This window comes from Peromyscus maniculatus, chromosome 7 (genome assembly GCF_049852395.1).
Source record: "Peromyscus maniculatus bairdii isolate BWxNUB_F1_BW_parent chromosome 7, HU_Pman_BW_mat_3.1, whole genome shotgun sequence".
NCBI classification, from domain to species: Eukaryota; Metazoa; Chordata; class Mammalia; order Rodentia; family Cricetidae; genus Peromyscus; species Peromyscus maniculatus.
The window spans coordinates 42,837,172-42,851,823 of record NC_134858.1 but is presented as its reverse complement, the minus strand read 5'-3'; the positions used below and the strand labels follow the sequence as shown (position 1 = coordinate 42,851,823).

At 43.4% G+C, this 14,652-nt stretch overlaps 1 protein-coding gene across 9 annotated transcripts in view; it reads left to right on the top strand.

Moving 5' to 3' along the window:
- Rnf214 (ring finger protein 214) overlaps positions 1-14,652 on the top strand; it is a 37,919-nt gene that overhangs the window by 4,056 nt on the left and 19,211 nt on the right. For 6 of the 9 annotated variants that reach the window (XM_076576182.1, XM_076576183.1, XM_076576181.1 and 3 more), the window contains exons 3-6: positions 2,575-3,085; positions 3,848-3,907; positions 9,062-9,202; positions 14,175-14,314. In XM_076576182.1, the coding sequence (XP_076432297.1) occupies positions 2,575-3,085; positions 3,848-3,907; positions 9,062-9,202; positions 14,175-14,314 (852 nt within the window). The remainder of the gene's footprint in view (positions 1-2,574; positions 3,086-3,847; positions 3,908-9,061; positions 9,203-14,174; positions 14,315-14,652) is intronic. The other 3 variants (XM_076576187.1, XM_076576186.1, XM_076576189.1) reach the window with 1 other exon arrangement.

Sequence of the window (14,652 nt, the reverse complement as noted above, 5' to 3'; positions counted from 1 at the left end):
TTCAGTGGCCTTGCCCCTCCTGCAAATAACCCTTCATCCATACCCCTGTATTAACCCTAGTTAAACTTATTGGTCCATTAAAAAAACTGATAAAAATTAGCCAGGCTGTGGTGGTGCATGCTTTTAACTGCAGCACTCAAGAGGCAGAGACAGGTGAATCTCTTGAGTTTGAGGCCAGCCTGGTCTACAGAGCCAGTTCTGGGACAGCCAGGGATACACAGAGAAAGCCCATCTTAAAAAACAAAACACAAAACAAAAATTAAAAAATATTATTGAGTGTGTTTGTAAAGATTTCTGTGTCAGTCAGTTGTTCCGAGGGAAGAGTTCCTTACCTGCAGTCCATGTCAGTGCTAGCTTGGGATGCTTACAGGGTGAGCTGACAGTTACACCCAGTACGGAGGAGGAGGGAAAACAGCAGAGACATTGGACATAGACTTTTGTTAATTTTGTTGTTTTGTTTTGTTTTGTTTTGTTTGAGACAGGGTTTCTCTATGTAGCCCTGGCTGTCTTGGAACTCACTCTGTAGACCAGGCTAGCCTCAAACTCGGAGATCCACCTGCCTCTGCCTCCTGAACACTGGGATTAAAGGTGTGCATCATCATGCTCGGCTAATTTATTTATTTTTATTTTATGTGCATTGGTGTTTTGCCTTGGGTGGATCTCTTGGAACTAGATTTACAGACAGTTGTGCGCTGCCATGTGGGTTCTGGGAACTGAACCTGGGTCCTCTGGAAGAGCAGCCAGTGCTCTTAACTGCTAAGCCATCCCTCAGCCCCTAATGTGATGTAGATTTCACTTCTGAGTGAAAGACTGGCCGTAAGTGTTAGCTGGCACTGTAAGTTTACTGTAGGTTTTACGGATCTGGAAAAAGTCCTGTATTGACCAGGTGTGGTGGCGCACACCTTTAATCTCAGCACTCAAGAGGCAGAGGCAGGCGGGTCTCTGAGAGTTCAAGACCAGTCTGGTCTATTTAAATATGAGTTCCAGGCCAGGCAAGCCTACATAGTAAGACTTTGTCTCAAAAACAAAAACAAAACAAAAAACCCAAAACAAAACAAAAAAACCAAAGAAACAAAACCAAGTAGTATATTGGCTCTGGCTGTCTCTTAGTGAAGAATGTGTGCCTAGCATGTGCATCTGTGTTCACTCTCTAGACCCAGGGATGAAGGGGAAATAGTACATTAAATGTCTATGACAAATGACAAAAATTACCATCCCTGATGTTAAATATATTTGTTTGCTATATGTAATGAAATTTCCATTGACTCAATTGTGGATTCAGAATCATATCTTCGAAGACGAGTATGGTGACTCGTACCTAGAATTCCAGCACTTGGAGGCTGGTGCAGGATGGTTGCCATGGTTCTGAGGCTGGCCTAGACTACATGTGAGTACCATGCCCAGGCCAGCCAGGACTACATACCAAAATGCTGTCTCAAAGAAACAAAACAAGGTGAAACTGTACTCTCAACTACTTGAGGTGATACTCCACTCTGGCAAACTGTTGAGTCAAATAGTGTTTTCTTGTTTTCTTTGTTGTTTGTTTTCGAGACAGGGTTTTTCTGTGTAGCCCTGGCTGTACTGGAACTCGCTCTGTAGACCAGGCTGGCTTTGAACTCACACATCTTCCTCCTGAGTGATGAGATTAAAGGCGTGTGCCACCCCTGCCTGGCTAAATAGTGGTTTTGTTCAAAGATCTATGTGATATGTTTTGAAGGACAATTATTATTTTTAATTTAATTTTTTAGATGTGTGTGTGTGTGTTTTAGGAGTCTTATTCTTCCACTGTGTGTTACAGAGACTGAATTCAGAGCATCAGGCTTGCACAGCAAACACTTGCCCGCTGAGCTATCTTATTGGACCAGTAAATTATTTTTTGGAACATGAAGTTGGAATTAAAAACAATGTTTTGCCAGGTGTGATGGTGCACACTTCTAATCCCAGCACTTGAGGCAGGCAGATATTTTTAAGTTCAAAACCAGTCAGTGAGACCCTGTTTCAAATCAATGAATCAATCAATCAGTCAATCAGTTAATCAATATATTTATTAAAATATTATTCACAGCGAAGTTAGTACATGTAACTACTATAACTAGCATTGTACTGTTTTTTTCCCCTATTCACGAAAGTTATTGGCACTCAGAATTTATTTTTAGATCTTCAGGGTCACTTGTGTTTAGGTACTTACTATAGGCCATTCCTAGAACTTCCTCAAGTTCTCACCCACCAGGCTGGACTACCTGTATATGGGGTAGAAATTGTTGGATAGAAACTAGTTTGTTCTGATGATGGAGAGGGTTTATAAGGTCTAGTTTTGTTTATAGGGTCTAGTAGTAGCTATGTTGGGGATGTGGTTCAGTGGTTGAGCATTGTCCAAGTATGGTAAGGCCCTGGGTTTGGTCCCAAGCACTGAAAAACAAATTATTATATTTAATCTTTCAAACATTGGGTAAAGAGAGAAATTTCCTTTTTTGTGGTACTAGTAACAGAATCCAGGGTCTAAGGCATGCTAGTCAGGTAACATACCACTGAGCTACAACCTTACCCCAGAAATTTTTTTTTTTTTTTTGATAGCCCCAAAGATTCTGCCCAGAAACAGAAGAACTCGTCTCCATCGAGTGTAAGTAGCCAAATGATAACCAAGGAGAGTAACAGAAATGCCCATTTGGAACACCCAGAGCAGAATCCTGGTTCATCAGCAAGTGATACTTCAGCAGCGCACCAGGAGGTTTTAGGAGAAAACTTGGTAGCCACAGCCCTTTGTCTTTCTGGCAGTGGGTCTCAGTCTGATTTGAAGGACTTGACCAGCCCGGCAGGAGAGGAGGGGGACACGAGCCTCCGGGAGAGCATCCCTCCAGTCACCCGGTCTCTTAAGGCAGGGTGCCACTCAAAACAACTTGCCTCCAGGAATTGCTCTGAAGAGAAAGCCCCACCAGCCTCCATCCTAAAGGAAGGTAGCAGGGATGCAGGCTTGGATTTCCGACCTGTAGTGCCTCCTGCAAATGGGGTTGAAGGAGTCAGAGTGGATCAGGATGATGATCAGGATAGCTCTTCCCTGAAGCTTTCTCAGAACATTGCTGTACAGGTCAAGTATCAAGTTTTACTACTAAAATGGAATTGGGGGAGGTGAGGGTAGAAGCCATTTTCTTATGTGGTAGAGGACTGCACTGTGGCCTTTTTTGCTAGCAGTCATCATTCTGTCTGCATACAGTGCTGTGCAGTGGCTTTATTCTGCTGTGTGGGGACAAGAAGGCCAGTGTCTAATTGTATACCACGTAGGAACCCTTATGACCTCGGTATTATCTCTTTGGATGAAAACTTGATTGATGTAGGTCCTTAGCATCCATACTTTCTTTTTTTGCCCTGAGACAGGGCTTCTAGGTGTAACCCTGGCTGTCCTAGAATTCTCTGTAGACCAGGCTAGCCTCAAACTCAGAGAGATCTGCTTGCCTCTGCCTCCCGAGTGCTGGGATTAAAGGTGCGTGGCACCACTGCCTGGCTAGCAATCATACTCTGTCCTTCCATTAGGACTCCTTGCTAATTGTCCAGTCTACATCAGGAAGTCCAGTGATTCCAGTGTGCTTTGTTGTGGGAAGAAATTATGGGCACAGCAGATTGCAGGAGGCAGTTATTCTCGTAGATTTGCTCCTTTCTCTTAGGCAGATGTTAGACTACCTTGTGGGGTAAATGAAGATTGCATGAGGTGGTGGTGTCTGTTTGCCAGAACTATGTTGCTGCTTTGCCCTTTGTTGCTGGTTTCTGGGTGAAGGTCTAGACTAACTCTGCTTGTGTTAAAGTGACTTAAAGCCTTGAATATAATTTTATTTATTTATTTATTTTTTTGTAGACTGACTTTAAGACAGCAGATTCAGAGGTAAACACAGATCAAGATATTGAAAAGAATCTGGTAAGTGTGTACTTAAGACGTCATTGTCACATAAAGCCATTGGAAGGCAGGTTGTAGAGCGCTGTCATCTTGGTTGGGAAAATGCCCATCTTTGTACAGTCCCTGACAGTGGGAGTGGACCGCCTCACCTGGCCTGTTACAGTTTCGTAGGATCTCTTACGCCAGGCCTGCTGAGGGAGGACGGACCTCTGCAGTCCCTGCTACATTTCCTGTTGGGTTAGTGACTCATTTAGGAACTCATTTTCTATTACTGCTCTCTCCGTGCGGTTTAAAACGTCCCTTATTTTTATTCTTTGGGGTCGGGTGTCATTGTTATAGCCTCCTGAATACTGGAATTAGAAGTTTGCACTATTGCGACCATCACTTTCTGTGTTTTGACAAAGGGTCTTGTTCTGTAGCCAGGCCAGCCTTGAACTCATAGCGCTTCTTCATGGGATTGCTGGAATTACTGGAGTGAGCTACCACATGTAACTTCTGTTTTGTTTGAAACAGGTCTCATAGGCTGACCTTGAATTCACAATATGGTGTGTGTGTGTGTGTCTGTGTGTGTGTGTGTGTGTGTGTGTGTGTGACCTTTAGCTCCTAATGTTCCTGTCTTCGTTTTTGAAAGAGCTGTGAAATTTTGTTTTGTTTTGCTTTTTTTGTTTTGTTTTTTCAAGACAGTTTTTCTGTGTAGCCCTGGCTGTCCTGGAACTCTCTTTGTAGCCCAGGCTGGCCTGGAACTCACAGAGTTCTGCCTATCTCTGCCTCCCAAGTGCTGGGGTTAAAGGGGCCCACCAGTCCCGCCCATCGTGCTGTGAAGTTTTTAATGCAAGGCATTTTCTTTTGTTTTTGAAATAGGATCTCACAATGTAGTTTCAATTAGCCTAGAACTCATTTAGGCTAGGCTGGCCTTGAACTCAGAGATTGGCCTGCCTTTTCCTCCTGAGGGCTGGGGTTAAAATCTATGCCACCACAGCTGGCCTTGTGCCCATTTTTAACTCTCAAGCTTGAACCTTTCCAGATGAAGCATCCCCGTGTTTTTAGCAGTATTCTTTTCCTCTTATGTAATTTTCCTCTTATCCTGGTTACTTTGACCCTGACACAATCCATTTTTATCATTTTTCAATTAATTTTTATTTATTCAATTATTTTTGAGATAGGTGTCTTAGGTAGGGTTTCTTTTCATTTTTTGGTTTTTCGAGACAGGGTTTCTCTGTGTAGCTTTGTGCCTTTCCTGGATCTCACTCTGTAGCCCAGGCTGGCCTCGAACTCACAGAGATCCACCTGGCTCTGCCTCCTGAGTGCTGGGATTAAAGGCGTGCGCCACCACTGCCCGGCAGGTAGGGTTTCTATTGCTACTACAAAACACCATTGACCAAAAAGCAAGTTTTGGGGAGGAAAGGGTTCATTTGGCTTACACTTCCACATTGCTGTTCATCACTGAAGGAAGTTAGGACAGGAATTCAAACAGGGCAGGCTCCTGGAGGCAGGAGCTGATGCAGAGGTCATGAAGGAGTGTTGCTTACTAGCTTGCTTCCCGTGGCTTGCTTGGCCTGCTTTTTTTTTTTTTTTCATTTTTCATTTTCATTACTGAGACAGGGTTTCTCTGTGTAGTAGCCTTGGCTGTCCTGTAACACTCTGTAGACCAGGCTGGCCTCAAACTCACAGAGTTCTGCCTGCCTCCCAAGTGCTGGGATTAAAGGCATGCACCACCACTGCCTAGCTGGCCTGCTTTCTTATAGAACCCAGGACCACCAGCCCATGGATGGCACCACCCACAATGGGCTGGACCCTCCTCCATTGATCACTAATTGAGAAAATGCCTTACAGCTGCATCTCATGGAGGCATTTCCTCAGCTGAGGCTCCTTCCTCTCTGATGACGCTCGCTTGTGTCACGTTGACACAAAACCAGCCAGGACATAGGGTCTCACTCTGGCTAGCCTGAAACTTGATACATAGATTGGGCAGGCCTTACACTTGAAGAGATCCCCTTGCTTCTGCCTCTCAAGTGCTGGCATTAAAAGGCATACACCATCAAGCCTGGCCCCGTTGTTTCTTTAAAAGCTGATCCTTACTGGGTGTGGTGGTTCATGAGTATAATCTCAGCACTTGAGAAGTCGAGGCAAGAAGATCAGCCTCAGCTGTGTAGTGAGTTTGAGGCCAGCCTTGATACATGAGAAACTGCCTCAAAAAGCTGGCTCTGCACACTGAATAAAATAGTTTGGGTATGCTAAATTAGTTCACAGTATACTGGGTTTGAGTCATTCGGTCTTACATTCTAGACTCTTAAATTATTTAGTAATCGTGTTAAGCTTCTGTCACTATCAATTCTTTTTCATATGTGTTGCTTACTTACATATTTTCCATTTTGTCCCTTGATAGTGGTTTGTTTTGCTGTTTTTTTAGATGAGGTCTCACTGTGTAGCTCAGGCTGGCCCTAAAGCTATAATCCTCCCACTCAGCCTTCCAAATGCTGAGGTTACAGGTGGGTGCCACCAGACTGGTGTGAGGAGTTTTATTTATTTTTACTTTGGAGGAAGGGTCTCATTTTACCTAGGCTGGCCTTGAACTGACTCCTTAGTGGAGGCGGTCTCAAACTGCCTTCCTGCCTCTTCCTTCTGAGTGCCAGGGATATCCATGCGCCACACCATGCCTGGTTTTCTGCAGTAGTGGGGGTCTAGCCCCAGGCTTTGTGCATGCCAGTCAAGCATTTCACCAACTGAATTACATCCCTAACCCACACTTGGTTTTTAAGACAGGATCTTGCTTTGGCAGTTAATTGTTGTTTGTTAAGTTTTGTTTAAAAAAAAAAAAAAGAGGCGTGATTACTGAGCAAGGGTGGCAACAACCTTTAGACAGACGCTTGAGAAGTTGAAGTAGAAGGATCAGGCGTTTAAGGCCAGCCTTGGATGCATTTTGAGTTCAAGACCAGCCGGTTGCAAAGACCGTATCGCAAGAAAAAAGAAAACAAAATAAAACAAAAACCCCAAATAACAGAACTTTAGGTAGGAGATATTTATGTGTTAAAATAGTCCCCTTGGGCTAATGAGATGGCTTAGTGGGTCAGGGTGCTTGCCATTTAAGCCTGATGACCAGAGGTCTACCCCAGAGCACCTGTAAGAACGGAAGCGGGGCGGACTGGAAAGACAGCTTAGCAAGTAAAGCACCTGCTGCTCTTCGGGAGACCCGAGGCTGGTTCCCAGCACCTGCGTTAGATGGTTCACAGTTGTCTGTAACTCACTTCCAAGGGATCCAGCATGGAGCCTCCTTGGGCATTTGCACTAAACATGCATGTGAACACACACACACAACTAAAAATAAAAATTATTGCTCTTGCAGAGGACCTGAGTTTGGTTCCCAGGACCCATATGATGGCTCACAATCATTAATTCTAGTTCTGGGAGAGCTAATGTCTTCTTCTGATCTCTTTAAGCACCAGACGCGCGCGCGCGCGCGCACACACACACACACACACACACACACACACACACGCACACACACACACACACACACAGTGCACATATAGACATGCAGGCAAAACATTGATACATATAAAATAAATCTTAAAAAAAAATCTTTTAAAAGTTGGAAAGAGAACTAGCTCCACTAAGTTGTCCTCTGGCTTCCACATACATGCTATAACACATGTGTACTACACATATATCCTACACCTATACACACACAATGATAGTAAATAAATAAAATGAAAAAAAATTTTTTTTCCAAAAAGACCTTTTGAACTAGCCCTGGTGTTTTGTGACTAAAGTTGCATCCTTTATTTGTTCTTTTTTTTTTTTTTTTTTTGAACTTTCTATGTAAATCAGGCTCTTTAATTTTATTTTTAATTGTGTGTATGTGTCTTTGTGTGCAGTATTCTTGGAGACTAGGAGATAGTGTCCGACCCCCTAGCGCTGGAGTTACAGACAGATGTGAGCTGTCTGGCATGGGTGCTGGGAACTGAACTCAGGTCCTCTGGAAGAGCAGTTCATTCTCCCAATCACTGAGTCACTGCTATGGCTCCTGCCCACCTGCTTTGTATTATTTATTTCATTTTTTATTGACTAAAACAAGCTGTGCTTCAGGTTGGCCTCAGACTCTCAGGAAACTTGTCTTAGACTGTTATGTGCATAAGCCACCACATCTGACCAGAGTGTGACCTCTAACCCCCAGCTGTTGTAGGAGCTTGCTGAGTGGCCCTGAGTACCTGGTTTCCTAGATCTCCTAGTGGGTCTGTCAGCTTCAGTGCTGATGGCTGTCATGGCTTCCTATTCCTGGATTCATTTTAAGTGGGGATATGGCTTTGTACTTTCACTTTCACTTTCCTTTTTCTTCAGAGCTGAGGACCTAACCCAGGGCCTTGTTCTTGCTAGGCAAGCGCTCTACCACTGAGCTAAGTCCCCAGCCCTGTACTTCACTTCCTTACCTTCTCTCCTATAGCAAAGATTGGCAAGCTTTTTTTTTTTTTTTTTTTTTTTTTTTGTAAATGGTCATACAGGACATATAGGCTCTATGGACTTTGTTACAACCTTTCCATTCTGCTGTTAGAGTGGGCAACAACCTGTAAGGCAGTGGGCATGTACATTCCAATTAAACTGTTATTGATGAGAGCAAATAAGAGTGGATTTGGCCCACATGCCATGAGTGGCTAACCCTGCTTTAGCACAGTGTTGAATAATGGTAAATCTGCAGTGATGCAGATGTTCTCAGTCTGTACTATCTGGTATGGTAGCCACTAGTTGCAGGCAGCTTTGGAGTCCGTGAACTGTGTCTAGGCTCCTGAGGTCCTGGGTGTTTCTGTTTTATCATATTTGATTAACTGGGTTACCTAGCCACATTCAGCCAATACACAGTTAATAGCTTTTGTATTGGACAGTGTGATTGATCAGTCGCATCCCAGATACAGATGGGGAACAACAGTTCAGTTGATAGATAGAGTACTTGCCTGTGATGTAGGAGCCCTGGGTTCAGTCCCTAGTACAGCATCAACTAGATGTGGTGATGCACGCCTGTAGCTGCAACACATAGGAGATGCAGGTAGAAGGGTCAGAAGTTCAAGACCATCCTTCAGCAACATAACAAAATGGAGGCTAGCCTGAGCTATAAGACCCTTTCTCAAACACAAAACAAACAAACAAAAACCTGGTGAATGAAACCTCTGTTGTTCCTAATAGGACAAAATGATGACAGAGAGAACCCTGTTGAAGGAGCGTTACCAAGAAGTCCTGGACAAGCAGAGGCAGGTGGAGAATCAGCTTCAAGTGCAATTAAAGCAGCTTCAGCAAAGGAGAGAAGAAGAAATGAAGAATCACCAGGTAGTCTGCAGATACTGACATTTGGGGGATGTACCTCAGTGGCAGAGAGCTTGCCCAGCATACTCAGCAACCTGGGTGCAATTTCCAGAATCACAAGAGAAAAAGAAGGGAAGGAAAGGAATTGCAGTTCAGATAATTATTGTGTGTCTTCTCTCATATGCAGAACCTAGATTTAAAATTACGTATTTATGGCCATGAGTGATGGCATATGCTTTTAATCCCAGCACTCTGAAGGCAGACACAGGTAGAGATCTGTGAGTTTGAAGGCAGCCTGGTCTGTATAGCAAGCTCTAGTCCAGCTATGCTTATGTGGTGACAATATCTCAAAAAACATCCACCCCCTTGAAAAAGAAGTATGTATATATGTGTTTGTCACACACACACACACACACACACAGCTAATGAGTAAAAGAAAATCAGTATTTCTTGGGTTTGCTTGGTTTTTGAAATGACAGTTTCTGTGTAGGCCAGGCTCGATTTTTGTGCTGGGCAATGGTGGTACACAAATTAACCCCAGCACTCGGGAGGCAGAGTCAGATGGATCTCTGTGCATTCAAGGCCAGCCTGGTCTACAGAGTGAGTTCCAGGACAGTCAAGGCTACAATAGAGAAACCCTGTCTCAAGAAAACAAAAAAAAAGATCTTTTTGCCTCTCCACATATTGGGATTGCAGTTATAGACCACCGTAGCAGGCTTATCAAATTTTAATGAAACTAGGGCTGGAGGAATGGCTTAGCAGTTACGAGTGCTTCCTGTTCTTGAGAGGACCTGTGCTTGCTTCCCAGCCCCCATGTCAGGTAGCTCACAACTGCCTGTGACTCTAACTGCCTGTAATTCTATCTTCAGGGGACACAGCACCTTTTCTGGACTCTGTGGACACTTGTACTCACATGTGCACAGACACACATAGACACATGATTTTGTTTGTTTGTTTTAGTTTTTTGAGACAGGCTTTCTCTGTGTAGCCCTGACTATGCTGGATCTCACTCTGTAGCCCAGGCTACTCAAACTCAGAGATCTGCCTGACTGCCTCCCAAGTGCTGGCATTAAAGGCGTGCACCACAACCTCCTGGCCATAATTTTTTTTTTTTAAGATTTATTTATTTATTATGTATACAGCATGTATGACCAGAAGAGGGCACCAGGTCTCATTACATGCTGGGAATTGAACTCAGGACCTCTGGAATCAATGCTCTTAATCTCTGAGCCATCTCTCCAGCCCCATATTATTTTTTAATCTCCCCAAAACATTTAAGTATAAAAAGAAGCATTGAGGGCATCTTCTCCAGACCCTTCTATTTTAGTACAGAGAGAAAAACATCATTTATTTAATATATTTTGTTGACATTATTGACTAGTAAACACTTAACTTAAATCTATATCATGCAAAAATGTAGTTTCATTTAGGTTAAATCTACATCTGAAAGCTGGAAAAACAAATTAGTAAGTGAAAACCTCAAGCACAATAAAAAAGATCTAGTTAAGTGTCAAAACAGCATCGTCAAGGCTGAGATGAAGTGAGCTGATTGTGGGCCGTGGGCTGTGGTGCTCCTTTTGGAAACTTAGGAAGATGTCTTAGGGTTTCCATTGCTGTGAAGAGACACCCTGACTACGGTGACAGTTTCAGAGGTTCAGCCCATTGTCATCATGGGGAGCATGGTGGTGTACAGACAGACGTGGTGCTGGAGCATCTGAGAATCTGAGAGTCCTACAGCTTTTTTTTTTTTTTTTTTTTTTGGGTGTGTGTGGTTTTCCGAGACAGGGTTCCTCTGTGTAGCTTTGCACCTTTCCTGGAACTCACTCTGTAGCCCAGGCTGGCCTCGAACTCAGAAAGATCCACCTGCCTATGAGTCCTACATCTTACAGGCAACAGGAAGTTGACTAAGTGTCACACCTAAAAGCCTGCCCTACAGCGACACACTTCCTCTAACAAAACCACAGCTACTGTGTCAAGGCCACACGTCCCAATAGTACTGCTCCTCTTGTGGGGCCATTTTCATTCAAACCACTACGGAAGACCTATCAGTTAAAACTGTAAATACATAATAAATCAGTTGACCAAGCAGTCTTACTGGGAGTTCATTCTACAGATGCAAACTTTCGTGTATGAATGTGTGGACATAGAGAATGTTTATTTTGGTATTGCTTAAAAATTTAAGTGACACATTCCTGTAATCTAACTCTTTGATGCAGAGGCAGAAGGATCAAGAGTTCAAGGTCATTTTCAGCTACATAATGAGTTTGAGGCCAGTCTGGACTACAGGCTATCTCAGCCACCTACTGTGGGTGTGGTCGTGTTCCCCGCCCCCCATTAGATTAGGTTGGAAAAGTAGTTTCAAAAAAGTTTCAGTCAACCTGATAAACTTTTAACAGAATGGTTAAAGAGCCTGGAAATGTCCATATGATTTAGTTATATCTGTAGCTATTGACATAGTGTAGTTACCCAAGTGGAAAAAAGCAAGATGCAAAATGAATATAAAATGGCATCACATACACACATACACACACACACACACACACACACACACACACACACACACACACACAAAATGGCCTCACTAGAAATGGAAAAATGGGCCAAGAATATAGTTTAGGAGTAGTATGTATGCTTTGTGTGAGGCCCTGAGCTGGCTCTCCACGACCACCCAAACATCAGTGAGAAAATGTGAAAACAACACAAAGCACTTAATACATTGATTACTGTTATGGACAGAGTTGTGTGAAACAGAATAATTATAGGTGACAACCTTTGTATTGTTTGTCTTCTTATAAATGTATGAAAACATATATGTATTTGTTCCTGTTGTTGCATAGTAAGACAGCAAAGGTCTTAGTGAGGGTTACTATTGCTGTGATGAAACACCATGACCAAAAAGCAAGTTGGAGGGGAAAGGGTTTATTTGGCTTATACTTCTACATCACTGTTCATCATCAAAGGAAGTCAGGACAGAAACTCAAATAGGCAGGAACTTAGAGGAAGGAGCTGCTGCAGAGACCATAGAGGGGAGCTGCTTACTGGCTTACTCCACATCAGTCTGCTTCTTACAGAACCCAGGACCACCAGCCCAGGGATAGTACCACCCATAATGGGCTGGGCACTTCCCCATCAATCACTATTTGTGATTGCCTACAACTTAGTCTTAGGGAGGCGTTTTCTTAATTGAAGTTCCCTCCTCTCGGATGACTTCACCTTGTGTCAAGCTGACCTAAAACTATCCAGCACAGCATACAAACAGCAAATTCCACTTACAGTAGAACAGAACTATAATAAATCAAGAGCATATTTGTTGGATGTAGCAAACTCCCACCTGAAACAAGAATGCCTGTCTCAGCACCCTCAATAGATGTTTGTTCAGTCTTTGTTTGAGCTTTGCTACACAGTGCATTCCTTTAAAAAATAAATTGGTGTTGGGCAGTGGTGGCACATGCCTTTAATCCCAGCACTCGGGAGGCGGAGGCAGACGGGTCTCTGTGAGTTCAAGGCCAGCCTGGGCTACCAAGTGAGTTCCAGGACAGCCAGGGCTACACAGAGAAACCCTGTCTCAGAAAACCAAAAATAAAATAAATTGTGTGTGTTTGTGTGTACACAAGCAAGTGTACATGCAGATACATGTACATGTGTGTGTAGGCCAGAGGTCAGCCTTGAGGAATCATTCCTCAGACTCTGTCCACTTTGTGTTTTGAGACAGAATCTCTCATTTGGATCTAGAACTAGGCTGGCTGTCCAGCAAGCTCCAGGATGCCCTTGTTTCTTCCTTTCTGAAGATGGGAAGCAAGGACATGCCACTACACCTCACTATTTTCTGTGGTTCTAGGACTTGAGCTCATCAGTGTGTTTACATGGCAAGTTCTTTACTGACTGAGGTCTCCCCAGTCTCATGTTCCATTTTTTAGAAATTGATTTTATTTTATGCATATGGGTGTTTTGCCTTTGTCTGTGCACTACTTGTATCGAGTGCCCTGGGAGGCCAGAAGAGAGCATCAGATCTCTTGGAATTGGAGTTACAAACAGCTGTGAGCCACCATGTGGGTGCTGTGTGTATTGAACCTGGGTCCTCTGGAAGAACAGCCAGAGCTCTTAACTGCTGAGCCATCTCTCCAGCCCCCACATTCCATTTTTCAGTGATTCTTAGAACTGTCTTGTTGAGTTGAAGTTTATGTCCATATAACTTTCTTCTAGAGGCTTGGTTTTCAAAAAAACAAAAAACAAAAACAGAAATTTATGGAATTGATTCGTTCAGTTCTGCTTGATTCCAATAAGTCAGCATATGAGTTTATAATAATTGAAGTGAACCATCAGGGTGAGAGTAGTGGATCAACAACATCTGCTGCTGGGAGGCTGAGAGAGGAGGACTGCAGCAAGTGTGAGGCCAGCCTGGGCTGCTACATAGGAAGGCAAGGCTAGTCAGGGATGCAGGATAGAACCATGTTTCAAAAAACCAAAAACATGCCAGGTGGTGGTGGCGCATGCCTTTAATCCCAGCACTTGGGAGGCAGAGGCAGGAGGATCTCTGTGAGTTCGAGGCCAGCCTGGTCTACAGAGTGAGATCCAGGACAGGCACCAAAACTACACAGAGAAACCCTGTCTTGAAAAACAAAACAAAACAAAATTAAAAAAAACAAAAACACTGAGCAAGGTGCTACATGTTTGCAATCCAAATAAGTGGAAGTGGATGCAAGGAGGTCAAGAGTTCAAGGCCAGCCTCGTCTGTGTGTGGAGCATATGCCCAGTCTGGGTTATGTAAGACCCTATCTCAAAAACCAAACGAAACAAAACAAAAAACCTATCAGGGCTGGCTGGGTGTATAGCTCAGTGATAGAGTGTTTGCCTGTCATGTACCAGGCACTTGTTTAGAACTCTAACACCACACACACAGAAAATAAACTTCCAGATTAAAACAAACAAATGGAAACCTAAAGCCCCCCAAAATAACATTTCTTTATTTGTGTGATTGTCCTTGTGTGGGATTTAGGAGATACTAAAGGCGATTCAGGATGTGACCATAAAGCGGGAAGAAACCAAGAAGAAGATAGAGAAAGAAAAGAAGGAGTTCTTGCAAAAGGAGCAGGACCTGAAAGCTGAAATTGAGAAGCTCTGTGAGAAAGGCAGAAGGTAATTGCTGCTCCTGAAAATGGATCCGGTGTGCATGTGTATTTGTGTGTCAGGGCCAGGCCATTGTTCTCATTTGAGAAAGAAACCTGTCTGAATTCTCCAGTGACTTTATGTTCTCAGTACCCTACAGTACACGAAATAAAGAAGTTCAGAGACTTGGTACTGCTCTGAAATAATTAAGTGCTGAGGATATAGCAAAGTGGTCTCATCCTGGCCTCAGTCTTCTTCTCAAAAGAGAAGTCACACTGTTAACTAGCTGTGTTCCAAGTATGATCATAATTTTTATTAATACTTTATAACCTGTGTGTCTTTGTGTCTGTCTGTTTGTGTGTTCTGGA